The sequence below is a fragment of the Monopterus albus genome, unplaced genomic scaffold (assembly GCF_001952655.1).
Source record: "Monopterus albus unplaced genomic scaffold, M_albus_1.0 scaffold456.1, whole genome shotgun sequence".
Classification (NCBI taxonomy): Eukaryota; Metazoa; Chordata; class Actinopteri; order Synbranchiformes; family Synbranchidae; genus Monopterus; species Monopterus albus.
In genome coordinates this window covers 91,797-118,233 of record NW_018128336.1, presented here as the reverse complement: position 1 = coordinate 118,233, position 26,437 = coordinate 91,797, and the positions used below count along the sequence as shown (strand labels likewise).

Here is a 26,437-nt window from a genome sequence, read left to right as displayed (position 1 = left end):
GCTATCACTGGTGTTTGGCAAACAGCATCCGTTGGTTGGTTTCACCTCAGATAGAAACGAACTGACAGGATGAGGCGTTTAAAACCATCCAGCTGTAGTCAGAAATGTGCGGCCGCTCTCAGACTCTGGATGACAGGACTCTGTTCTCTCTATCTATTGTTTTCATCTCTGGAGCACGCTGCTATTTTTACTTGTATTACACAGTTTTTTTTACCAGGGTAACCACCCACTCTACAACCAGCAGATGGCACCTCTCACCATTGTTGCTGAGCACTAATACAGCACTTTGTGTTTCCTGCACAGCCTCAGACAAACAGCACGAGAAACAGCATAGTCACCAGTCCCAAAGGCAACGTCCCCTCTGCAGCGCTGGTATGCAGCTCTGTGTCCGTCCGTCCGTCTGTCAGAAACACTCTCAAAATGCAGTTTCTGTATGTGTGTGTGTGTGTGTGTGTGTGTGTGTGTGAAAGAGAGGGCGACAGGAGTGTGTGTGTTTGGACAATGGATCACAGTAACTTGCTGCTAAGACTCAGACGTTTTAAATTGCATCTTTAAAAGGAATCGTCTGACAATTTGGGAAGTGGACTTATTCCTTTCTTACCAAGAGTTAAAGGATCAGTTCACAGTTTTGTGTCTGTCGGGTTCAGCTTGTTCTCATCTTTCCTTCTGATCATAACGGATATTAAACATTCTCTTACTAATTCACTTCCAATGTAGCTAATCAAAGACAAAATTTACAGTGCTGATCTTAATGTTAGGCTTCAAATCTCCATCTTAGATAAATGTAGTAAGTTAGTTTTAAAGTGTAAAATCCCCCCTTTGTGTTAATCGCTGTATTTCTGTTGTAGAGCAAAACTTAACCCAGTTAACAACAGAAAACATGTTATGTGAATATTAGGACAAACAGCTGGTGGCGCTAACGTTCCAGTCAGGTTACAGAGGAAGAGGGCACAGTTGTACCTCACATCATCCAAGTATAATGATCTATAGTTCAAGATTTTCTCAAATTTCCAGCTTTTCCACTTGAAAATGTGCATAAAACAGGAGGCTGGAAACGCAGCAGCCGAGTCTTCGCTGTGTGTAGATTCAGTGAATGGGATGTAAAGTGTTCTGAGCTTTCGAGGTAGATTTGATCTGAGCCAGGTTGTTTACACTGTGCTCGGCAACCATCACCGTCACCAGACGCCAGACGTAACATAAATACATGAGAGTGGTGTCAGTCTTCTTGGAAAATCAAATAAGTGCATTTCCCAAAATGTTGAATTAAGCCTCCTCAGATGTGTTTAAATTTACAGCGAACACACAGGTTTAATAATATGCATGTTGCACAGTTCAGCATGCAGCTGTATGAGTGTTGCTTCACACTTTACTACAGTATTAAATGACATGAGATTACTCATTAGCAGCGGCGGCCTTTGCAGTCTTCCGCTACCATTAACTCCAAACCAATCAGGACGTCTTCTCCTCAGGATGAGAATATTTCACTGATTTCTTCCTGTTTTCATATATTACTCGCATCCTGCTCTCAGCTGATGTTATGTCTCTCAAACTCTCACGTCGACATCGTTAAACATTCCCTCTTTACTGCTTCTCTTCATCTCCATTCGTGCCTCCACTCATCTCTCTCTCTCCACTCTTCCTCCAGGAGCCTCAGACTACTGTTATCCATAACCCAGTAGATGGGATCAAGGTACATCCTCCTCCTCTCCCTCATTCGGTTTTGTGTTTCACTTGTCATCCTCGTCCTCAGCTTGTTTCTCGACCTGTGTGCTGGATTTTTTCCTTTTGCAGGATGTGTGCATTTTGTTGAATGTATCTGTTTGTATATTTATGTATGAGAGATGGAGGGAGAGTGAGATCGGCGGTGACTCTGTGAGGTGTTGGCTTGTCTTACACTGCCCCTGTGTGTCCAGACAAGTGGAGCTCAGTGGTCTGCACTGACACCGCTCAGCCCACAGTGCACTGCTGAGTCACATGCACACGTTGTCATTTGTATTTTTTGTAAAACTGTGGTGTGAAGATATAGTCATGGAGTAGATATATGATGACAGAGACTGTGTGTGTATGTGTGTCAGAGCTTATTGATGTACACATGCCTGAATGTGTTTTCTGTTTGTTGGTAATCAGTATTTTTGTCTGTGCACTTTGTAGGAATCATCTGACAGCAGCAACACCACCATCGAGGATGAAGATGTGAAAGGTAGGTCGCACACTGTGTGGTGGAAAGAAACAAAGTCCGTTTGCTCGCTGCTGTAGTTAAAGGAAAAGTTTGACACTGTGGAGATGCACATATTTGCTTTCACGCCGAGGGTTAAATGAGAAGTTTGATGCCACTCTCGTGTTCCTGAAGTAGCAGCCAGCAGAAACTCTGGTACATAACCCACAGCTCCAGTTTGTAATCTTTACTCTCTGGTTTTTCATTCAGACATGAAAAAAGCTTTTGCACAGTGGGCGTTAGAGACTTTGAACAGAGCTGGGCTAGCTGTTTCCAGTCTTTATGCTAAGCTAAGATAAGCAGCTACTGGATTTATGGACAGAAATGATTTTATTCATTTCAGATGTAACGTAGCGTGAAGGGTCTGAATACTTTCTGAAGATACTGTAGCTGAAGTGAGGTGGTGTGTGCAAATCGAGGCACAAAGGAAAGTAAACAACAAAAACCAAGAGAGAGAGAGAGAGGAGGAGGGAGGGAGGGAGACAGAGTGAGCTACACTTTCCTTTCAGTGTCAGGAGGAAGCGAGGGGAGGAGGACAGTAAAGCTCGTCTAAAGAGCTGGGACGAGAATAGTGGAGCTGGAGCAGCCTCACATGCTCACAGCAGTGATGGATGATGGGTGGAGGCAGACACGGCGGGTAGACGGAGCTGGAAGTGGCACGTTATTTTTGACAGTGTAGGAGGATTGTAACGAGGATTATTTGAAGGGAACAACACAACTTCTCGCATGGAAGTAGTTTTTTTTATGTGCAGTGGCATAGAGGAGGTTTTAAAAAGAGATGACTAACAATGAGTAACAAGCTCTCAGGTGAGTCTGAACTGAGCTGCATCCACCCTCGGTGCGTCCGCTAATGTCTGTCAGAGAGTTGCTGTTATTACGCCCACTGATGGAATCCACTCACATCGTTCTCACTGTGCATTTGTTTCTTCTGTGCAGCTCGCAAACAGGAGATCATAAAGATCACAGAGCAGCTCATCGAAGCTGTCAACAATGGAGACTTTGAGGCCTACGCGTGAGTCCACCTCTCCTTCTGTCTTGTTCCATGTAAATCTCCAAACAGGAGTTTCACCAGCTGGAGGAAAATGTGATTTTAAAGGTCTCCGTCAGCCGTAAAGAACCATTAATCTGACCGACATACGTGTGTTTTGTCTGCGTATTAAAAGGTTAAAGAGTAATTAGAGCCGCTGTTTCATCCTCTCACTCTATCAACCACACAAATTGGAATAATGCTCGGCAGATTGAGTGGGGGGTGGGGGTCACAGTGAGGGAAGGTCATTTCCACAAAGAAAAGGAGAACAGAGATGGAGCATTCTGCATGATGAAAATACAAACACTCATAGTTAGCCAAAAATATACAGATGTTCATCAGAGTCAAAATCTCCACCACTAAATAAGTTCTAGTTGTGACACAGTAAGTCATTGTGATAACAGATAAGAGAAAGTTTGGGGAGTACGCAGTGAAAATGTGTTGCTGCTAGTTATGATTTAGAGTTACTGTGTCGCAATGATGAGAAATCAATTCAAAATATTTAGATAAAAATGAGTTTCTATGCATAAGTAACATCATTATGATTTACTGATTAACACTACACGGTCAAAATGATCAGACACATCAACTGTGAGCCAAACGTTTCAGGTAGTTTCTCCATGCATGAGGTCAAATTTAACAGGCAGAGAGTCAGAGTTTGGAGTCACCGAGTCACAGTACTGACACAGTTATGACACTAAGTCAAATGTGTGAGATGTGAAGACACAGAAACAAAATCTGGACTTACTAAGTCACAGTCATTAAGCCAAAACTAAAAGACAATGATTCAAAACGTAACAGTACTGAGTCACAGTGATCAAACATTGTCTTACTGGTTGTGTGACTGTTAAAATCTGGACTAAGCTGAAATGATGAGCGATGAAGTGACAAACGAGTCAGAATCTCTTGAGTGACTAAGTGAAATGTACAAATCAAAACCGTAAGGACGTCGAAGCTGAGATGGTCAAAATATTTTCCTATGAAGTCACAGGGAGGAGGTGCTGAGTGACCTACTGTGAGTATTTTACTTTCATCACATGTTTCTGGGTGGAAATGTGCATCCTCAAACGTCACACTTTCTACATCTTCTTCTGTTTTTCTGCATTATTGTTACATTTACCTCTTTTAAATCACCCTATCTACGAATGTCCCAACTTCAACCTGCATGTTTTTACAGGAAGATCTGTGACCCTGGTCTGACCTCGTTTGAGCCCGAGGGGCTGGGTAACCTGGTGGAGGGAATGGACTTCCACAGATTTTACTTTGACAATCGTAAGATGAGTAAAGTGTCATTTCTGTTTTTATGCACCTTTATGGTGCCGCTGGGAGATGTAAATGCTTCCTTTCTGTCCTGTCAGTCCTCTCCAAGAACAGCAAGCCCATCCACACCACCATCCTCAACCCTCACGTGCACATGATCGGAGAAGACGCCGCCTGCATCGCCTACATCCGCCTGACTCAGTTCGTGGACGGGCAGGGCCGTCCTCGCTCCAGCCAGTCAGAGGAGACCAGGGTATGGCACCGCAGGGACAGCCGGTGGCAGAACGTGCACTTCCACTGCTCAGGAGCTCCTGCTGCCCCACTGCAGGGATGAGGTACCTGAAGCACTTATTTCTAGGTTCAGTGACGCTTTGCAAGGATGTTGTTCGTCTCAAGTAAACATCTGTAAACTCTCGTAGAACGTGAGACCAGAATCATCACGTTTTTAGGTTTTCCCCAGTATCAGAGTGATTCACAGACAGTGGAACTGCTGCTGATTGTGAAATCGGCGTAGTTAATGTTCCAAAACTGAACCCAGTCAGCTACGTGTTGATGTAGGTATCTACAACAGATATATACATGTGAATTAACATCTCCAAAACCTTTGTCAGGCAGCCAGAGTTGACGAGAGAGGGCAGTAGAGGGTGTATCAGCTCCAACAGAGGAAACTCTCTGTGTGTCCCCAGTGAGTCTCCCACGCCTCCTTTAGTTTAAACCTCTGGAACACACCAAAGCTTGTGTAGGTGGAAACCGCCTGCATGGTACAGAGAGTAGCTCAAATTAGAACAAATGTGTAGGTGGAAACCGCCTGCATGGTAGCTCAAATTAGAACAACGCAGCCAAATGAATTTCTGCACCGCATATTAAGGAAAATTAACATTTTTTTAAATAATGAAACTATTAGGATGACAAAACAGATTAAAAACATAGGCTGTGTCCCCACTGCTCCTGTAAAACTATATGGAGCAATGCTGAAAAACAACTGGACCTATTTGTTGACACTCGGTGTGTAGTTTTGTGCGTTTGGGATCGCACTGTGCTCCAGGGGGGATTTACAGTGTATTCGTCTGATGCCAAACAAATAAAAAAGCTAATTCAGAGACAGTAACAGTCTGTAGTGAGATGCTACCTGGTGTTACAGGTTGCTGTTCTGCTGGAGCTGGTCCTGAGATGTGGGCCAGGAGTTTTGGTTGCATTAGTGCATTTGGATGTGAGATTCCAGATGTGTGTTGCTGACAACACAGGAGAAAGAAAGACACATTTAGTGAGGTCAGGGCTCAGATGACGTGTCTGCTCTCACTATAGAAACACCACAGCCCTGAAGGACGTGAGCTAACATTGGCCTCTTTTCTTCTGCAGGTATGTGAGGCTGAAGAGGAGGCAGAGAGGAGCAGAAAGCGGATGAGTGGATAATCTGAGAGCGAGAGTCAGGTCGGAGAGAGAGGCGCGGGTGGACAGAGGGAGCCTTCAAGGAGTCTGAAGAGTGGTGCTCGTCCTCCTGCGCTCCGCACGCCCACCTCGCTCTTCTCTCTCTGTCTGTCTACAAACTCAGCAACAGACACCGACGCTCCCGTCAGTGCAGCAGAGGGCGGATCGGAACAGAAACTCTCAGCCTGCGTCTTGTCTTCAGTCGGCCTGTGTGTGGCTGCAGTGTGGCACCCTCCTGTTGAACGTTCCCCCTTTTACTTCTCCAACATAGCGTTATTGTTCCTTACTTCTAGTATAACTATGGCTGCAGTCTATCATTGTGCTCTGACATCTGTACAGTGTATTGATTAGTCATTTGAAACCTTTCTTCTGCTTCTTTTATATGATGAGCACAGTGGCTGTTCTTCTGCACGACTCCGGCTGCCTGTGTGAACTGAGCAGTGCGTCTCACAGAGAGAGAGAGCGGTGGGCGTTTTAATGATCCCTTCTGTTTTGTTATTCAGTGGAGGTTTTCTCCTCGTTCTCCGGAGTGTAGTGACCTCACCCCCGCCCCTCTGAGCCGCTCTCTGTGAGACCATGCAGCATGCTAAGGTATTACCGTTGTTCCTAATCGATTCTCTGTGCTCTGAACTTTGCAAGTTAACTACTGAAATTATGACAAAGGTCGAGATTAGTATATATCCCGCTGTTTATGTAAATTTACAGTTTCATCGTGGTGACTTAACTACAGTTATGCTGTAGATGGTATTTAATTGCATGAGGTCTCAAGTTAATACATTGATAACTGGGTGTGATTGTGTTTTTTTGTCTTGGACTGAACTGCTAGTGAGCTGTGATCTATTGCCTCTGTCTCCTGGGCTTTGTTAAGTGCATCAGCTATTTTTGTGTTCATATAAAAGTGTGGGGCTATGAGGAGGAGACTGGTGGGGCTCATGACAGAATTGACCTTTTTTAAAGAAACTGTTGTTCCAGATTAGATTTTAAAACAGCTCTTTACTGTAGTAAAGACAAAACCCCAATCAAAGATCAATCAGTTTCATCATTTAGAACCAAAACAGAGCTAATGGTAGTTTGGATTATTCTTCCTCAGTCCAGGTGGATGGAGAGATGACGAGTGAAGAACAGTAACAGAATGCTGCTCTTTTTTATTTTACCTATACTGATGATGATGATGCCTCTGGTGTGCAAGTCTTATCAATATTAGAAATGTGATCAGATGTAATCAGTGTGTGAACCAATAAACTGACAATGCAGAGAGCATATTAAACTCCTATCTCTTATCTCAGCTCACAGAGGAACAGACTGAGTCTTATTTGTTTTTGTGCTTTAATCTGAGCAACAGCTTCACTAGTTCTTTACTGTCACTAATAATGTAGTCAGGCTGAAGTATTTACTAACCTGGGTGAAGAGACAACAGCTGGACCAGCTCAGGGACAGTTGGAGGGGTCAGAGATGTCCCTTTTTACTTTGACTTAAGTTATATTTAAGAAGGAACTAACTTTTCTCCACTTGACAGCTACTGTATGTCCAGTACCAGATGCACTGCAGTAAATGTCAACCTTTGTCCGAAGCTGATTATGTAAAGGCCAAGTTAATCAACACCTCATCTAGACCGTGTGAAAAGTGATTCCTGTCCAGTGGTGGAAGAAGTACTCTGATCCTTTAGTAAAGTCTCAGTCATCGTCCCCTTAACTCACCCTTCTTCCATGAATTAATAAGAAGTACTCTGATCCTTTAGTAAAGCCTTCTTCCATTAATTAGTATTTGGTTATTGTGAGATATTTAGATTACAGCCAATGAAGAGACACTTGAGTCAATATGTGCATTGTTTGCTCACATGCATGAAAAGTGTGACGTTAAAGCCAGTGTCCCACTTTACTAACAGCTCAAACAGAACATTTCCACAGAGGATGGTGAACTTGTTTAAGAATTATTTGTACAACCTGATTAAACTGTAGGCATGTTGATGAGGAACTGTTTAAATGAAAACACATGACTGTATTTGGACAAACTGGACTGTTTTACTTTTTCACTCCATGTTTTATAGATTTGTTTAAATTAATATCTTTAAATAAAAAGCAAGGCAAAGCATCATTTTATGAATAAAATGAAGTAATATTTAGCACCTTTTCCACAGAAAATATTTAATCCTGATACGTATACATTGTTTGTTTGTTTGTCATAATTCTTCAGCACTAATGTACAAAATAAGTTCGCCCAAAATAAAAGTTTCACTTTGGAAAAGACGTAGCTTTGTGAAATCTTCCTATTAAAATGATCAAATTCATAATGTAACACATATTTATTATCACGTCCAACTCTCGTGATAATGTCACATCTTCTGACCACAGCTTGTTCAGTTTTGTTTATTTTGTTGGTGCGCTGACGTCACCGCGGCGTGTCCATGACGCAGGACGCACATCAGCACTAGACTGATTAGACGGTGCCAGAGCGCGCGACTCGCTCAGCCCCCCAGCTGGATCCGGTGCACGCGCACAGCATCCCGGGCACAACGCTGAGCTCGGTCCTCATAACACGGGAGGCAGCTGAGAACAGCAGCCGGTCTGCGCAAAAGGTGAGTGGGAAGACAGAAAGTTAGCGGAGGGAGGAGGAGGAGCTCCACCTCACCTGGGTAAATACGGCGTGGGAGTCCCGCACGGGACAAGGCGCTTCTTACAAAACCTTTCGTGCGCTTGAGCAGCTTGTGCGTCGGGGGACGTGAACTCCTGAAGTTGTGTGCGCACAGATGAGCCCGTGATAGTGGGAACCAACAGGTGCAAACGGCCGGAACTGGTTTTAAGGTCAAAAGTCAGGCTAGAGGTTGGGTTAGGGTTTATTAGACATAAAGTGGCTGCAGCACGGACGGATCGTGAGACAGGGGGCCCTGGGGCACAGTCATACAAGGGGACCCCCAAGGGAGAACATGCAGAGAAGGCCCCGGGTCGTCCGGGGGCTCGAACCCGGAACCTTCTTGATATATGGCGACAGGGCAAACCCAGGCTCAGTAATGCAGTCTCTTACAGAATATCTCTCATTAATCATCTTTTCAGCAGTTTTTAAGAAAACAGAATTTCCTCCAGTAACCTACGACACTGCAAACCACTGCAGCACTGGTTATTAGATGTTAAAACATTTTGTGTGTCACCACCTGATACCGTGGGCTCATGGACCTCTGGGTTGGTTCATTTAGTTATCTATCCCTGAGTTAATGTTTTTAAGGTTAGTCTCCAGGGAGTTAACATAAATAAATGAATGTCCCTTTAAGTGATGGAAACAACTGTGTGTGTGCGTCGAGGAGGTTGTGTTCGGTTTGGGTTGTGCTGTGCCCAGATTTTATGGTTATGATGGGGACACTCCCCGCTGGTGGTCAGGGTGTATGGTACCTACTGTACTGTACTGAGAACTAAGATAAAGATAAAGCACTGAGGATGTAAGTTCTCATCCTTCATGGATAAGCAAGGTGATATTCTCAAGTTTCCTTTGTCACCAAATCCCACGAGAAGACCAAAACCAAACCAGTGATGAGCATTCCTCATGTTTGCCCTCAGGGACCCGGGGGCCAGTCAGCAGGAGCTGTGGAGGAGCCAGCCTCACCGGTTCATCCAGGCAGGAGAAGTCACAGGGCCAGTGGCTGAGCATCCTGGAGGGCCTCCTTGTCCAGGACAGTGCTGCTGAATTCTTCCTCCAGGAAGGGGAAGAGGAGCTGTGGCTGATCTGCAGCCATGCACCACTTAAGGACTACAGTTGCAAGGCTTTGGCCTTTAATGGCTGCACAGAGCCTGTCACGGCCCAGGCTGCTGGCGCTCGAAGGGGGCGTAAGGACGTTTCAATGCACGAGGCACCTGAAAGCATCTGTGGCAGCTGAGCCCCTTCTCAATGGCACCAGCTCGAACTACATGGAGGAGATGTACTACACATGGCTGGAGAATCCCAGGAATGTGCACGAGGTACTTACGCCCTCATGTTTGTCTGTGTTACTTACAAATTTGCCTTCAGGGACAGCGAGTACCCTCTCACCTTCTTCATGAAGGGTCTAGAACATTTAGTGGGGTAAAGGTTCTACAAATACACAACTATCGTCACTCTGCATGTTTGAATAGCAGAACACCAGAGCAGGACGTAGAGTAAGAAGTGAATTCAGGGTTTCACCTATAATCAGCCACAGTCAGGGGATTACTGACGTGATAAATGACCTCATTCTTGTCTCGAGACATTAAACGGCTCTTCTGACTTGATTAGGGCCAGCATTAAAACTAAGTCTTCCAAATGACTAGAAAGGCAGAGTAGGAGCTGCCCAGCGTATCTAGAGCTTTACACTTCGTCAGCACATCACTCAGTGGCTAAACATAGGTGCTCACACTGCAGACGTGTTATTAAAAGTTTCAAATACACATTGGATGCAAAAGATGGAAGGTTTGGTGGTGATGTTGATGCCAAAGTGGACACACTAATACGACTGTCTGTCTTTCGTATGGTTTTATGACTTTTAACAGCTGACACTGGTGCTGATTTTGTGTGTATATACAAACGTAAGCTTCCTTCATTACGTTCAAACAGCTAAACAGATTTATAATGACTTTCACAGTCTCTGGCGACTCGTTCCTCTAGGGCAGAGGTCACTGAGCGTGCTCATCAAGAGTTTGTATTATAAACAATGCTCGTTCTTTCTTTGCCTTTTCAACCTGTATGAAGTTTCTGTACCTGGCTGTGGTCGGATCCAGACGACCCAGTTGTCCACAGTTCTGCTTAGCGTCCCGTGTTCTGCTCTGTGTTTATTTTGTCCACCCTGAACACTCTGGGCTTCAGGCGTGCTGTGGTGGTGTATGATGCGCTGAAGTTCGTCCCCATCCTGCAGCTGCTGCAGTTAAATGCCTCATTTACTGCAGCACCTACATTTTGCCTCTGTTGGCATTTCTGAGCGCTGACTGCAGCTGCACCACCGCACTCCTGTGTCAGTGCCTGCCTCTCAGTCAATGGGGTAACGTCAGCGTCTGCTGCTCAGTCTCCCTCTGCTGATGCTGGTGACTTGTGTCGGTTCGTGTGTTTATGTCAATGAGGTCACAGCAGCAGAAACTCCACAGTGATCACACAGGTGAATCAACACTGTGAAACTGTCTGAACTGAACATGATCACCTTCATGAAGTACTGACTCAGTCTGAGTCAGGTGTTCCTAATAAACTGACAAGTGAGGGTATATTCATTCTTGTTGTATTGAGACTGTCTCAGATATTTTTTGAACTGCTTTGGTCCAAATCCTCAAAGTAAAGAAGCTAAAATCATCAGATATTTGTCATTTTTGCTTTAAAAAACTGCACAGATATAATTCGATTATAAGCCGTGTAGCAGATTAATCTTCTGTCGACTGATTTGTCGATTTTCTGCAGCTTTACTTTGGTTTAAAGTAAGGGAGACGTTCCCACCATCCCTGGCTGTAGCGCTGATTGGAACATTTTACCACGCTAACAGGCGAAACTACAGCAGTGACCTGTTAAACATCACACCTCGTGTTTGCTGTCACTGACAAAGTGAAGCATTTTACCCTTTGTTAACATGTTGAGTGACTTGTCTCGTTTCATCTTCCCGCAGTCCTGGGATAAATTTTTCCGTAACGCTTTGCCTGGTGCAGCCTACCTGGGGACTTCTCAGGGACTGGCCGGTGTCCAGGCATTGGTGCGGGCTCAGCCCGATGTGGAGAGGCTGGTGGAGGATCATCTAGCAGTGCAGTCACTGATACGAGCATACCAGGTAAACTACACGTACACCTGTGCTCTGTGTGGCATGTAGTGACTATGTTAGAAATGTTGTACGACTGCATGACGGCCCTCTGCGATCACTACAAATACTGCCCAGTAAAATGAGAATAAACTGCAGACTGACAGTTTCATTTTCAAAAGATTAGCTCAGTAAAGATGGATGATATAATGCATTGGGCTCAGACAGGAGCTTGTTTACAACCTCTGACCCATATCTGCGTCTAGGTCTGTGCTAATGTGTGCACATACATTAGGAAATCTTGTAGCGACACAGTGCTGCTGAAATGGGCTGTTACGCACTGCGCTCTGCTGCACTGTGTGCAGGTACGAGGGCACCACATAGCCAAGCTGGACCCGCTGGACATCAGCTGTGTGGACTCTGGCAGTGCCCCGTGTACCGTTGGTTTCCAGAACGTCGGTGAGAACATACACCTGCTGTTTGCTAATGATGTCCTCTCTGTCCTTCCCTCTTCCTGTCATTCTCTGATCCTGGACCCATTTTGTCTCTGTGTACTTTGGTTTGCTTCATTTTTATTCCTGGACACACACAACTGTCCCCTCCCTCACCTTTTTCTTTCTATCTTCCGGTTTTTACACCTTGTTTAGTTTTGTTTTCATGTGACTCACCCATGAATTCCCACATGGCTGAGTGATCTCCCCTCCACCGTGGCCTCCCACCTCTTGTGTTCGTTTTCACTGGCCCGCCCTTATCCCCGTGTTGCATGGAGCATGCTGTAGGTCTGGGGTCACCACGTGGCTCAGCTGGACCCTCTGGGCATCATGGCTGCTGAACTGAAGCCCGGACCCTCTGACATCATCACCCAACCTGGACCGGGTCAGGAGAGCAGGACGCAGCGAGCGAGGACTTTTGTATACATTTCCACTTTGCTCTCATTTTGTCAGCACCTCTCCTACTACAGTTTACCAACCTGTTGTGTAGTGAATGTGCTCATAAAAAACAAATGTATAAATGAATGCAATGGTCAGAATGATAACATTGTGCATGTTACAGATTAATTTGTTCCATTTTTCACTATTTACTCTGCACCACTTTCCAGTAAGATATGCTTAAAAAATAAATGAATATTAAAAATAACTGTGAAAACAGTCAAATCTCAAGGTGCATGTTGTAGCTGTTCAGGAGCACATCACGTTTGGCTAGCTGTCATGGAGCTGTGTGTGCACAGCATGTATTCAGGAAACGCAAAGACGAGCCTGTTGTGTCTGCTGCTGTTTCCAGAGTCAGGAGTGAACAAGTCTCTCTGGCTGCTTTGTATCCTCCTCCTCTAATTTACTGTCGGTGCAGTAATTGATGATTCAGAAGGACTCCTTGACCAGCTGTATCCATATGAACTAGAATATCAGCAGAACCACCTGCAGACTTTTGTTTGCTTTTGAAGGTCCTGCACATGCGCAGGTTGTTTTCAGTAACCGTGGCTGGTGTGACCTCTGCTGTGCCCTCCTGATAGGCCAGTTATTAAACTTCATAGACAATTGTAATGGAAGAATGTTTAGTTAATGATTTACTAATGTTAATAACCACAGACTGTAACAGTAGAACTAGTACATCCTTAATAAACAGGGTTATTGACTTTCTGAGAAGCCCGCATGTTGCGTCAGAGAACTGACCTAGAGAAGGACACACAGCAGCCAAACGGGTGTTTTCCAACCTAACTGGTCCTTTTTATGTGTTAATTAACTGGTGATTGGACCCATTAGGTACAGTAAATTCTCTTTGTAAAGTTTATAGACTTGTATTAGAAATCAGTGCAGTATTGTTTTATTTGTAACTCAGTTGTGTTTGACCTGTTTATTATTTGTGAACACCTTGATTTGTGCATTAAGTCACATGTATTTTGTTGTTTTAAGACATTTCCCTGAAGAAGATTTGCTAACCCACCACTTTTTATACCTCAGTTCAAACACTGGGATGTAATTAACAAGTGTAGTTTGTAATGAGCATAATTATTATTGTCTTTATTGGTGCAGAGAGTTGGAGCAGGTTGTGAAGTGTGCACCCTGCAGCAAACCGCCATTGTGCCTGATGAGAAGGTTGAAAACAGCTGATTGTCCTGAGCTGTAGGCAGGTGTCGGGGTCCACTCAGAAGCCCTGTGCCATTCCTAAACTAGAGTGTGTGTCTGTGTGTTTCCATGTCTCCAGAGTTCTCTCGGTATAAAGAACGTGTGCGTGGCCTGGCTGCTGGAGGTAGGACGTGACCCCGAAGCCTCGCTCTTTGCTCTTGCAGCTGGATCTTATGGGATGCTTTGGCCTACATCCAGTGGTGTACTGCTCATTGATGTTAAAGCTCTAATAGGCTGCTTTCGGTCTGTGGTGTCCCTGGTCAAGTCCCTGTGCTTTATCATTAACTCTAACCCTTTTTAACTAGGTTACAGTGTTTGGGTTGTCCCTGGTGTCCTCTGTGTGGCAGCGCTGACACAATTTCTGATGATAAATCCTGCATAAATGTGAAAAAGGGACCTACAAGCTGTAATTAATGGCTCTATTAATGGGTTATACATCATTTGCTAGTGATTTGTAGATTTACAGAATAATAATAAGGTTGCCAGACTGTCCTCCTCCAGCTTGACACTTTGTCCTTTTAGCTCTAACAGGGAGACCTCTCGTGTGGACCATTTAACCACCCATTGTCCATTTCTAAACTGCTTATTAGCATGTACAGCTGCAGACTGTGGACTGCTGAATCCTTTATGGTTCATTCAGTTCTAACATCAGCGGTTCACGTTAATGCTCTGTACGTGTGTACCTCCAGCTCTTTTCTAGATAATTTGTGCTCATTCATTCAGTTCTAACATCAGCGGTTCATGTTAATGCTCTGTACGTGTGTACCTGCAGCTCTTTTCTAGATAATTTGTGCTTGAGAGTTTGGTGCCGAGGTCTTGCTGATTAATTAAACAGACAAAGTGTCATTTTCCACAATCTGGCAACCCAGAAACTGTTCATGTTAACGGACTGTAACTGTTCTCTAAAGCTGTATTGATTAGCCATTAATAAAGTCATTCATACAGCTATAGTGTAAAGACCCTTGTGTCAGAAAGTGGTGCCTGAGCTTCCAGTGAATGACCTGGTGCGTGTGCACGCTCCTGCTAACCTTTGCTCTTTAGCTGATGGGGTTAAACGGGACTTCTGCAGGCTTATCTGTGCTGGCTTCATTAAAATGGCAGCGTGATTAGATTGCAGGCAGAGACGCTGCTTGATTACTGTGTTGGAACATTCAGCCTCTTCTCCTTGAACCATCAGGGAGAACAAGTTGTGTGTCTGTACGTACGGGGTGTTCAGTCTGAAGATGCCTTACATAACACACGTGAGTGCTGACTGGTGTGTTGGAGTTCAGACCCTGTGTCCTCAGCACAGCGCCCTGCACTAATGTGCTGACAGAGATGTACAACCAGACGCAGCCCTTCCCCTTTCAGTCCTCTGCTCCATAATCTCTTAGCTGCGTTTGGTGCAACCAGGGCATCACATGCTTCGGCTAAACAGTGGCTCCGAGCGTGGACGTGATGTTTGACCAGCAAATCTAACCCATCAGTCCGTTCTTGTGTTTGCTGTTTGCTTTCTGTGGGTTCTCTGACACAACTCCCAAAGCCAATGAAAGTCAGGAAGATGACCAGTAATGATGTGGTAGCATGTTTTAGAGATTTGTGTCCCTTTTTTTGTTTTTCAAAAATCTCTTTACAAAAAAACAGAACTCATTTCCAAATCACTTAAATGTACTTTTGTCCTCCTTTAGAGCTGAAACAAATAATTGAATAGTCCGTTATTACAATAATCAATTAGCTGTCATTTTTATGGTAAAACAGTCAAACATTGGTTTGTTTGAACATGTCAGAGCTCAACTCATTAGTCTGTTTGTCAGGCAGAACCACTCAACGCAGTGTAAGGAATCCTACAGCCGCTTTCACCGACATTTCATAGGCCAATAATCAGTTACTCTGGAAACTGATGATGATCACTAGTTCCAGCCCTACCGTCTGATGCAGGTTTTAAAATATAGGTAGAAGCTTTGGGTAATACGTTATTTCACAGGTTTGTAATTTCCTAACTAATTACCAGTAATTTCCTGGAAAGAACCCTGTAATTTGGCATTCGTTATAAGAAAGAAAGAGAAGTGTCTAAATGGTGCACTGCTGGCAGCTGAACCTCTAAAAATATTTTTCTACAGTTTAGCATATGTGAAGATTAATGTTTAAGCAGTTTGTTCAGGGAAATCCCTCTGGGTGTGCGAACTGCTCATAAACTCAACCTGAACTGAATGAAACAGCAGAGCTGAGTTTGTTTTGTCTGTCATTGGTGCCAAAGTTCTTGTTGTTTCCAGGAAAGGAAAGGCCATTTCCTAATAATTTAAAAACTACAGGCCAGTAAAATAAAATAAAATCACCAGATGATCTTAGTAGTATTTAATGACACACACAGTAAGATGAATTAAAAGTTAGCATATATCATAACATCAACAAAAAGGCAAAGTCTAAAAGGAGAATTGAGGCAAATGTAATACAAGACAAAACAAAGAGCACAGGTTGAAACTGTACATGCTTCATCTCATTTATCAGGTTCTTCCAGAGCCTCAGGCTCCTGATGACAAACCATTTTCAGAATGTACTTGGTTCACTTTGATTCAGTGGCCTTGAGCAAGTTGCTCTGATGAGAAATGAATGGATATAAATAGACCAAATTCATAATGTTCCTTAAAGTAGAAAGGAGCCGATTTTAAACCCAAAGGTCATTTTGCTCGTACTGAGGAGTGTTCATCAGTCTCTGAAATCAGTCATTCACTAATAATGAAAGGTGTTTTCAAATTACGTTATGGAGAATCCAGCAGCTTTGACTCATATCACAAACACTCGGGAGTTCACATGGAAACCAGGACATGAATAAACTGATCTTTGGGTGTAAAATCATTGGATTAGTTGATCAAAAGAAAAGTTCCAGCTGTTCTTTGTCATTTGTGATAGTAAATAGGGTCTGCACTTAAACCAGGCAATGCAAGGACCTCACTGCAAGCTGTGGGAGATGGCGCTGAGCATTTTACACCACTGTTTTGACATTGTTCAGACTAATCACTTAATCAGAGTGGCCAGTAATGAAAGCTCAGCTGCAGCACTATTGCTTTAAGGCTTATCAAATAAAATGACTAGGGACTGAAGCTCCAATGCCTATAATCTGATGTGTCCCCTCCTGTCAGCAGTGACACGGGTCACCGAGTGGAATCTGCAGGCAGAGGGAGTTCAAACAGCGAGCAGATCCCCAGATATCTTGAATTTAGTGGTGCTTCCATAACCCTTCCTTTATTTTCCTATTTTCCTGATAATGGTTATGTGTCTGTATTGTTTCTGTTCCACCCTCCCAACCCCTCACTGGCCCGGTGTGCACGTCCCTGTGTTTACAACAGGTCTCTCCGGGTTGGCAGAGTCAGACTTGGACAAGGTATTTCGACTTCCCACCACCACCTTCATTGGTGGCAGCGAGAGTGCTCTGTCGCTCAGGGAGATCATCCACCGGCTCGAGGTAAAACACTTCAGAATTAAATTAGAATAAATAAATCATGTTCAGGTTAACACTGACTCAGCTAGTCATCACTGAATGATGACTCTGTCCTCTCGAGCTTTAAGGAGGATGTCGGGCTTTATGCAGAGCTGGGTGGCAGTATAAAGGTGGAAATACAACATCGAGTGAGGCTATAAAGTCAGTTCTCACACAGTCGGAGTGGGGATGTTAATGACAGCAGTTTAAATGTTGCTGCTGCTAAACATTGAATGCAGCTTCTCAGTTTAGCAGATTAGACCCAATGAACCCTCTGTTTGACCTTTCAGGCCTACACACTCACACCGACCCTGTCCCTCTCTCCTTCAGATGGCCTACTGTCAGCACATTGGAGTAGAGTTCATGTTCATCAACGACGTGGAGCAGTGCCAGTGGATCAGACAGAAGTTTGAGACTCCAGGAGTTATGCAGTTCAGCCTGGAGGAGAAGAGGACCCTGTTGGGCAGAGTGATCCGATCCACCAGGTCTGTCTGTTGGTTTGCATTCCTCAGCTCTACCCACATCAATGTCTGAGCCACAGTGTGACGCAACAGCGCCGCCACCTGTTCACAGGTTTGAGGAGTTTCTGCAGAAGAAGTGGTCATCAGAGAAACGTTTTGGTCTGGAAGGCTGTGAATCGCTCATCCCGGCCCTCAAGACCATCATTGACAAGTCCAGTCAGAGCGGAGTGGAGAGCGTGATCATGGGGATGCCTCACAGGTACACTGTTCACCCTGCACTGGAGCAGCCTGTGTCTGGACGCTTTGTCCTGACCCCTGGCTTTCTCCTTCTTCAGAGGCAGGCTGAACGTGTTGGCCAACGTGATCCGCAAGGAGCTGGACCAGATCTTCTGCCAGTTTGACTCTAAACTAGAGGCTGCAAACGAGGTTTGAACAGCACCCGCAGAGACCAGATGTTTAGGAAGGGGGGGTTTCATTATAGCTGTTTTTTTTTTGATAAATCAGTGGTGATTTTGTGTGTGAACTGTCAGAAACCAAGGTAAAATGTCATCACGGTGACATCCTAAAAAACTAGTTCTTCACTATCTTTGATTAAACAAAGACTAGAAACCTCTTATCTGATTTGATCCATAGAAAAACAAAGTGAAGGAAGTAATTCTTATTAAACTAGGTATTGTTTAAATTACTGAGCTTTATAAATGTTTTTAGATTTATTTACCTTTATCTTTGTGGAGATGAGCTCGTTCACCTGCTTGTTTGTCCGATAAGATCAATTATTGATAAATTATTTTACCCATTTCTCCTGATGATGTCCGGCACTTTGGTCAAGTTTGAAATGTGCTTATAAGTAAAACGGCTTAGAGGATGAGTTGCTGTCAAACAACTAATCTGTGAACTAATGATTTTCTTTGCCTGAACGTTCACGATTGTTTTGTTCAAAATATTCAGGTTTTATTTTTAAATACTCCTTTCTTGCCTTCTGTCCTCAGGGCTCTGGTGATGTCAGATATCACCTGGGAATGTATCACAAGAGGATGAACCGGGTCAGTAACAGGTACATCGCCATGTCACTCATGGCGAACCCGTCCCACCTGGAAGCAGTGGACCCGGTGGTGCAGGGGAAGACCAAGGCTGAGCAGTTCCACTGTGGAGACACTGAGGGCAAGAGGGTACGCTGCTCTAGCTGTGTACAAGAATATATGGAGCACCTGTGGTTGTGTAACCTGAGGGATGCTTTTCCAGGTGATGTCCATTCTGCTTCACGGCGACGCCGCATTTGCAGGTCAGGGTATCGTGTACGAGACCTTCCACCTGTCTGAGCTGCCGTCCTACACCACACACGGCACCATACACGTGGTAGTGAACAACCAGGTACGTGCTGTTCGGCTCTGACAGGCTGTTGGCATCTTGTTATGCCTAGATGTGTTTCAGCTGGTACTCGCAGTCTGACTTCAGCCAGACTGAAGTGCAGCAGGATGAACAATCAAATGTTAAGAAGTAGCATGAGCACTGCAGTTAGAGGTGTCTCACTCTGTGTTTCTCAACCCTTGGACTGTTTCTTATAATAATGTTTTACAGTTAGCACAGTCAACAGCCACGTTGCATGGTGCTAATTCTACTAAACCTGTTGATTTTGAGGCCAAAGGCTTTACCTATGTTAAACAAACTGAAAATAAAACCAGTATATGTTGTTAACTGAATGCATGCTAAATCATAATGTCCCCACTTTAGCGTGGATTGCTTTGAAAGCCCAGTCTGACACTAGAAGAGTCATTTTTTTCCATACAACCCACATGATGGACCCAGGAAGCAGCTTCAGTCCTGTGTCAGAATTACTGCAGTAACACTGCCTATGAGTCTAGTTGTTAAGTTGCATCAGATTCTTTGTTAAGAAGTGAAAAGTGAAAACATTGAAACACTTTATTTCCTTCACTGATTCTCTTGCCCACACAGATTGGCTTCACCACAGACGCCAGGATGGCTCGGTCATCTCCGTACCCTACGGATGTAGCACGGGTCGTCAACGCTCCCATCTTTCACGTCAACGCAGACGACCCAGAGGCCGTGATGTACGTGTGTGACGTAGCAGCCGAGTGGAGAAGCACTTTCCATAAAGATGTGGTTGTAGACATGGTCAGTACATAGAAGACGGTCCATGAAATCATGCATTTTATGTTTGTTGTCATTTGTCTGACTTATACTCTGGTCTAGAAGAAATGTGACTAACTGCACTTTGTCCAGTTGAAGATTATGTTGCATGTAGCCATGGGTTTGTGGTCATGAAATCTCAAGGTTATCATGGAATTTTTAACCTGGATCAAAGACAAGAAAATGAAATGGTGAAGCCCTGGATTATTATATCTTTATGAGCACCGATGCGCAGCAAAGCTCATAGATGCATGTTTGGCCGCTTGAGGGCAGCACAAGCTGTGAACACATCTTTGACGTGTTATCACTTTATATAGTTCACATAGAGAACATGTTAGCGAGCGGCTGTCTGTCTATACCTCCAGCAGATCAAGAGCAGCATGACCCTTCATGTGTCTGTGTCCCTGTTATAAACCTCAGCCCAGTGCTCCCTCTCTGTTCGCTCTGGGTTTGGTCTCCACCACCTCCTGAGGGAAACCTCTGGCTTTGGAGCTGCTAAATGCTCCACTGTGCTCCTCAGCTGGTCTCTGCTGCTGAGTAGCTAGTGGACAGTGGCGGTTTAGAGCTTTTACAGCTACTTCCTGCTATGAGTAAAAACAAAGTTGTGAGACTGAAGGAAGAAAGTAAAGTTACGCACTGGAAACCCCAAAGCGTGAGCTGAAAGAGCTCAAGCACTGTACATCTGAATTTGAAGGAGTCACCACCGAGGACGACCACATTCACATTACACTTAGTTGTTTGAGACATTGATAATATAAAATACTGAGCGGTGTGTGAGGTGCAGCTTCCTAGATGAGCTGCAGAAATTAAATACAGTGCTACAAAGGCCTGACAGGTCTCGCAAGCTGAGCATATGTGACTATGCTTCCATATGTTTCTGTCCTCAGGAAAGCATCCCTGAACTTTTGCCTCTCCACACTCAGGTGTGTTACAGACGTAACGGCCATAATGAGATGGATGAGCCCATGTTCACCCAGCCACTGATGTACAAGCGGGTCCAGAAACAGAAGAAGGTCCTGCAGAAGTTTGCTGAAAAACTGATTGCCGAGGGAGTCGTCACAGCTCAGGAGTACGAGGTAAAGCAACCAGCACACCTGTAGGTTACTGAAACAGGCACGCTGTGGCAAAAGATTTAACAGTCATTTGTGAAATCCACATCTCTCGGTTTGGATTCATTATGTTAGAAATTGGAATCTGACCTCCATGTGAGGTTTTAAACAGAGAAACTCTGTATTTTTGGCACCACAGAAAAGCCTCTGTTGCATTTACCTTGAGACCAAAAGGAAAAACCATTATTCAATTCTGAGAACTGATCAAGGAAAAAGGTTTCACTGTGACATAATGTCAGAATATGTTGATCGCTACATTTCTGAGCTAGTTGTAGTGACCGAGGAGCTTCATGATTAAGAAAGAGGAAACAAGTTAAACTAGTCTGAAGACAAGACAACACGGGTTAATCCTGTTAACAAGGAGAGTGAGGCATTAGGTCCTGTGTGGGAGACAAACGCTCCCTGTTCAGAACGAAGCCACAGCTCAACACTTTCACTGTGTAGAAGAGCTGAGGAAGTCGGTTAAATGAGTGTAATGAATGCAAAGGAGAAGTGCAGAGGTGGAAAACTGCAGAGTGCCTGCTCCCAGAGTCACACAGCAGTAAAGACAAAGACAACATGCTGCTGTTTCCTTGTGCCATCATCTTTTTAAGGAGGAGGTAGCGAGTTATGACAAAATCTGTGAGGAAGCTTACACTCGCTCCAAAGATGAGAAGATCCTTCACATCAAACACTGGCTAGACTCGCCCTGGCCTGGTAAGAGGCGTTGTTTTAACTTTTCTGTGTTTAATACATGATGATACAGTACATTGTCTGGACACTGCAGCCATGGAACTGTAAGGTCTTTGTGTCGGTAGGTTTCTTCACTGTGGAGGGTCAGCCTAAAAGTATGAGCTGCCCTCCCACTGGCATCAGCGAAGAAGAGCTCTGCCACATCGGAAACATCGCCGCCTCTGTCCCAGTGGACGACTTCACCATACACGGAGGTGCTTTCCACTCCCGTCCTGCCCGATGAAGACTCGTCAACACGCTGTCAGTTTCTCTGAAATCTTTGTTTCTGCTGTGGTTTCCTGTTTCAGGTTTGAGCCGCATCCTGAAGGGCCGAGCGAACATGGTGAGCCAGCGGATGTGCGACTGGGCTCTGGGGGAGTACATGGCCTTTGGCTCTCTGCTCAAAGAGGGGATCCATGTGCGCCTCAGTGGACAGGATGTGGAGAGGGGCACGTTCAGGTATACACCGGTTTGGCCATGTATTCAGCCTTTATGGGAGGAAGTGAGACGTGTGAAGTCACATACCAGGTTTACATTTCTCCTTGTGTGTTTTTGAGATGTGTCACAGGCTTTTTGAAAAAGTGGTGATTTACTCCTGAAGATATTCAAGTAAAAAAAACTCTTGTCAATGTTTACTCCAGCTCACCTTTGACCTTTTTATACATACTGTCAGCTTTTTATCTAGAAAGCTGCATTACTCCTCTCAGCCACAGAAAGACGAGGGTGACAAATGGCATCATTACCCTCAGCAAACAGACACGCCATCCTGCTCCTCCTGGTTTGTTCTGCAGCCTGTGTTTCTCACTCTGTATGATGTCTGTCATTTCTTTCCACAGTCATCGACACCATGTTCTGCACGACCAGAATGCTGATAAGAGGACCTGCATCCCAATGAACTACATCTCCCCTGATCAAGCTCCCTACACCGTCTGCAACAGCTCTCTGTTTGAATATGGAGTTCTAGGTGAGCACCACACAAACTCGTCTCAAGGGTTCAAATGCTTGAACCATCCACAACCAAAATCAAGTCGGCTGTAGTGCAGTGTATCTGGACATGATGAGTGGACATGAAGTAATATCTGTCCTAATGCAAAGTCTTAGTCCGTGACCTGCACCATCTGTGGAGTCACAGACTGCAGCTCCTGATCAGTAAAACCAAAACTCTTCTGGTCAACAGTTGATTTAGCTCGTGATCTGTTACATGACTGTTAATACGAAGCATCTTACATTCAGTAACGCCCTGTCTCTGTCTCCTGGCGTGTATGGAACAAATTCATCTACACTAAAATATCTGAGACAAATGAGGAACATGCAGCTGACATTTATGAGCAGGTCAGATCATGGAACAGGAAGCGCTGTGGAGTCAGTCAGCTCTAGATGAATGTGAGCGGTGAACCACGTGAATCTGCCTCTAGATGTCGGCTGAACAAACCTCACCGTGTTAAGGTTCTCCCATGGTTTAGCTTCTCCTCTTGGGCTGAATCCAGTGAACAGGGCTTTAGCCCAAATTGGACTGAAACAGCATAAACACCTGTAACCATGGCAACTGTACACCACAAAGATGGTGACAGCTAGAGTCTCAAAATGTTTTGAAGATTAAAAAAAAACATTAAAAGTGACTAAAGACATGTAAAGACATGATCTAAATCACACGAAGGCGCCAAAATTAACACTGACCAAAGCTAAAAATGAACCCACTTAACAAAAAAGACAGTCGAGCTCTGACCTGTTGAGGAGGGGTGCGTCATAAAAGTCATTTCCTGTTTCCCAAACCACGATATGAACACTGGATTCTGCCCGGTTACATATGCTGAAGAAATATAGTTGAGGGTGAACCGAGGCTAAAGTAGCAGACACAACACCGTGTGTCCTCAGAACCTGCAGACTAACCCTGGTGAAACACACAAACATATGACACGTGACCTCTGACCCGTCCATCTTAAGGCTAAACACATGTATCTTATTTTACCCCTCTCCTATAAATGTCCATAGTTAAATAAGGTCTAGACAATCTGTTGCATTAAACACAGCCCTGATGATGAAGGTCAGGGGTCACCAAAGTAATTAGGATCCATCCTAAGGGGAACATGAATATATGTACAAAATGTCATGGACATCCATCCAGGAGTTGTTCAGATATGAATGAGGAGGCTCCCACATTGAGGCGAAGGTGTGGACTGATGCCATAGGAGGAAACTAAAAGTACTGACTGTGTTTCCCAGAAAGACAGAGTCAGAACTCCAGAGGACAGAGACAGCAACGAACTGCGCTCGTTACCTTGATATGAATCTGTTCACAGTCAACAGGCTGACAGATCCGCTGAGGTGTCTCAGCACGGAGCCTTCACTACAGCAGCGAAGGACACGTGTTTCCTTCAGGAATGTTGCCCATGTCACTGAGGCTGCTCTGTTTGCACCTTCTCTTCTCTGTGCAGGTTTCGAGCTGGGCTTTGCCATGGCCAGTCCCAACGCACTGGTTCTGTGGGAGGCCCAGTTCGGAGACTTTCACAACACAGCCCAGTGCATCATCGACCAGTTCATCAGCTCTGGTCAGGCCAAATGGGTCAGGCAGAACGGCATCGTGCTGCTGCTTCCTCACGGCATGGAGGGAATGGTAGGAGCTGAGGAACCTGACCTGCCACATTCTGCTTTTACCTCTGTGCCTGCTTTGTTTCGGCACAGAGACAGATTCTCACAACCTGTCCAACCTTGGTGGTTTCTCTTTCTGTCAGGGCCCAGAGCACTCGTCTGCTCGTCCCGAAAGGTTCCTCCAGATGTGCAACGATGACCCAGATGTTCTCCCTGTGAGTCTGTGTCGGTCTGTTTTCTGGAGCTGCCAGTGAATACAAACACATTCACATACTCTCTCTGGACAGATAGAGGACAAACAACACCCCACCTTTGGCAGCTGTATTCTCATTGTTTTCTTGTCACAGTACAGAGAGGTGGTGTGGCGCAAACCTTACACGACTCTTTATTATAGTTTGTCTCATGACTGGAGTCAGTCTGCTTCAGTAACAGTAATCCAGGCGGTTCTTGTCTGCAAACATGAGGACGTCACTCACTGTAGTTTGGGCACTGATTTATCAGTTTGCATCAAAATTCATCAGGTGACACATTCATAAATCCACTTAGGATAAAAGACTCACATTAATTTCATTTTTATGTTTTCTGTCTGAACATCTGACACGTTGCAGCTGCACGAGCTGCTCACAGCTAATTCAGACATTTAACAGAACATAAACAAACATGTGCTAAACGATGTGACTCAGCTACTGTAACTCACTGAATCCAACACCAAACCCACTGTTTTCATTTTCCAGAGCATTATGGGAACTGCAGGATCCTCCCCAAAAAAGAAAAATCACAACAGAATATAACTGTTACTGTGATTTGTGTTTTCTCACTTGCTTCTAACTGTCGACTCTTGATCAGAACCTGTCGGGGGACTTCGCAGTGCGTCAGCTGTACGACTGTAACTGGATCATTGTCAACTGCTCCACTCCTGCAAACTACTTCCACGTGCTGCGCAGACAGATCCTGCTGCCCTTCAGGAAGCCTGTCAGTGACTCACACCATGAGCTGTGACTCAACACACAGCCTCATGTGTTTAAGTCCCCTAACATGTCCTGTGCTGTCTTTATATCTTAGCTCGTTGTATTTACTCCCAAGTCTCTGCTGCGCCACCCTGAGGCCAAGTCCAGCTTTGATGACATGTTGCCAGGTGAGTCCTGACAGGAACAAGTGCAACAGAGTCAATGTTTGTAATGTCATGTATCTGTTGTCTTGTCTCCCATGTGTTACTTTGTTTCAATAAAAAAAAAATTCTGTCATTTTAATCTTTGTGTTTCCTGTCCTGTAGGAACTCACTTTGAGCGTGTGATCACAGACAACGGGGCTGCAGCTCTCCACCCAGAAAACGTGAAGAGAGTCATTTTCTGCACCGGGAAGATCTTCTATGAGCTGACCCGCGAACGCAAGAACAGAGGCATGGATGACACTGTGGCTGTTGTCCGCATCGAACAGGTAGAGCCAAAGCGCAGGCAAACACAACCTCAGACGTATATGGAGTGAACTTTGTAATTCTGGCCTCTGTTGTGTGTTAGCTTTCATGGGGCCCAGTCACTGGTGGGATGTTTCGCTCTTTTTCAGCTCTCGCCATTCCCCTTCGATCTGGTGCAGGCGGAGACCAATCGCTACACAAGTGCTGATCTGGTTTGGTGCCAGGAGGAGCACAAGAACCAGGGCTACTACTACTACGTCAAGCCCCGCATCCATACCAGCGTCAGCAACAGCCGGCCCATCTGGTAAGCTCTGCTGGTGCATAGGAAGGTAACGGGACATGATCTCAGTTGGTAACTCTGCTGTGAATGTTTGTATGTTTGCTCATTTGTGCTGTAGGTACGCTGGTCGTGAGCCTGCAGCAGCTCCAGCTACTGGGAACAAACAAACGCACCTCATGGAGCTGCAGCGTTTACTGGACACCGCCTTCGATCTGGAGGCATTCGCAGGGAAACTCTAACAACCCGTCTGCAGCCTGTTCCTCTCTCCCACACCATCGGCTGCCAAGCTCCAACGTCCCCACTCAGTCGTTACATGTCCGGTTGACGGGTTTCATTTTAAACGAAATGCACAACCACTCATTTTAACACAGTTACCATGGAAACCCTGTGCTCACATTGATGAACACTGGCTAAAAACACTAAAAGAGTTTGTAAGACAGTTTTAACTTGTAATTTATTTGCTTTTATTTTGTTAAATAAAAACTAACCTGCTCTGCTTCCGC

The 26,437-nt window shown here is 44.9% G+C and overlaps 2 protein-coding genes across 6 annotated transcripts in view; both read left to right on the top strand.

Annotated features, from left to right (window-relative positions):
- camk2b2 (calcium/calmodulin-dependent protein kinase (CaM kinase) II beta 2) overlaps positions 1-6,324 on the top strand; it is a 31,779-nt gene extending 25,455 nt beyond the window's left edge. The window contains exons 14-20 of the mRNA XM_020587403.1: positions 304-372; positions 1,646-1,690; positions 2,152-2,200; positions 3,152-3,227; positions 4,420-4,514; positions 4,601-4,837; positions 5,862-6,324. Coding sequence (XP_020443059.1) covers positions 304-372; positions 1,646-1,690; positions 2,152-2,200; positions 3,152-3,227; positions 4,420-4,514; positions 4,601-4,836 — 570 coding nt within the window. The 3' untranslated portion in view covers position 4,837; positions 5,862-6,324. The remainder of the gene's footprint in view (positions 1-303; positions 373-1,645; positions 1,691-2,151; positions 2,201-3,151; positions 3,228-4,419; positions 4,515-4,600; positions 4,838-5,861) is intronic.
- Positions 6,325-8,358: 2,034 nt separating this feature from the next.
- On the top strand, positions 8,359-26,431 carry ogdhb (oxoglutarate dehydrogenase b). Of its 5 annotated transcripts, none has more exons than XM_020587404.1 (24): positions 8,360-8,505; positions 9,479-9,877; positions 11,518-11,676; positions 12,009-12,102; positions 13,846-13,890; positions 17,093-17,208; positions 17,554-17,708; positions 17,797-17,943; positions 18,020-18,110; positions 18,674-18,853; positions 18,927-19,055; positions 19,638-19,817; positions 20,756-20,908; positions 21,535-21,637; positions 21,739-21,867; positions 21,961-22,111; positions 22,489-22,616; positions 24,087-24,265; positions 24,384-24,455; positions 25,087-25,212; positions 25,303-25,375; positions 25,514-25,677; positions 25,804-25,958; positions 26,053-26,431. In XM_020587404.1, exons 2-24 carry the CDS (start codon positions 9,653-9,655, stop codon positions 26,171-26,173), a joined length of 3,075 nt encoding a protein of 1,024 aa, XP_020443060.1. In that variant the 5' UTR covers positions 8,360-8,505; positions 9,479-9,652; the 3' UTR covers positions 26,174-26,431. The 5 variants fall into 5 exon arrangements, with proteins under 5 accessions (XP_020443063.1, XP_020443060.1, XP_020443061.1 ...); XM_020587405.1 differs by having other exon boundaries at positions 8,360-8,562; XM_020587407.1 differs by lacking the exon at positions 25,087-25,212 and having other exon boundaries at positions 8,359-8,505.
- Positions 26,432-26,437: the final 6 nt, after the last annotated feature.

What these genes read in the sequence shown, in the direction of transcription:
- ogdhb (XM_020587404.1), top strand. Translation starts at nt 9,653, where the DNA reads ATGCACCACTTAAGGACTACAGTTGCAAGGCTTTGGCCTTTAATGGCT. An exon ending in CTCACGGCATGGAGGGAATG is followed by an intron (nt 24,266 to 24,383) that starts GTAGGAGCTGAG and finishes TCTTTCTGTCAG; the next exon opens with GGCCCAGAGCACTCGTCTGC. An exon ending in ATGACCCAGATGTTCTCCCT is followed by an intron (nt 24,456 to 25,086) that starts GTGAGTCTGTGT and finishes ACTCTTGATCAG; the next exon opens with AACCTGTCGGGGGACTTCGC.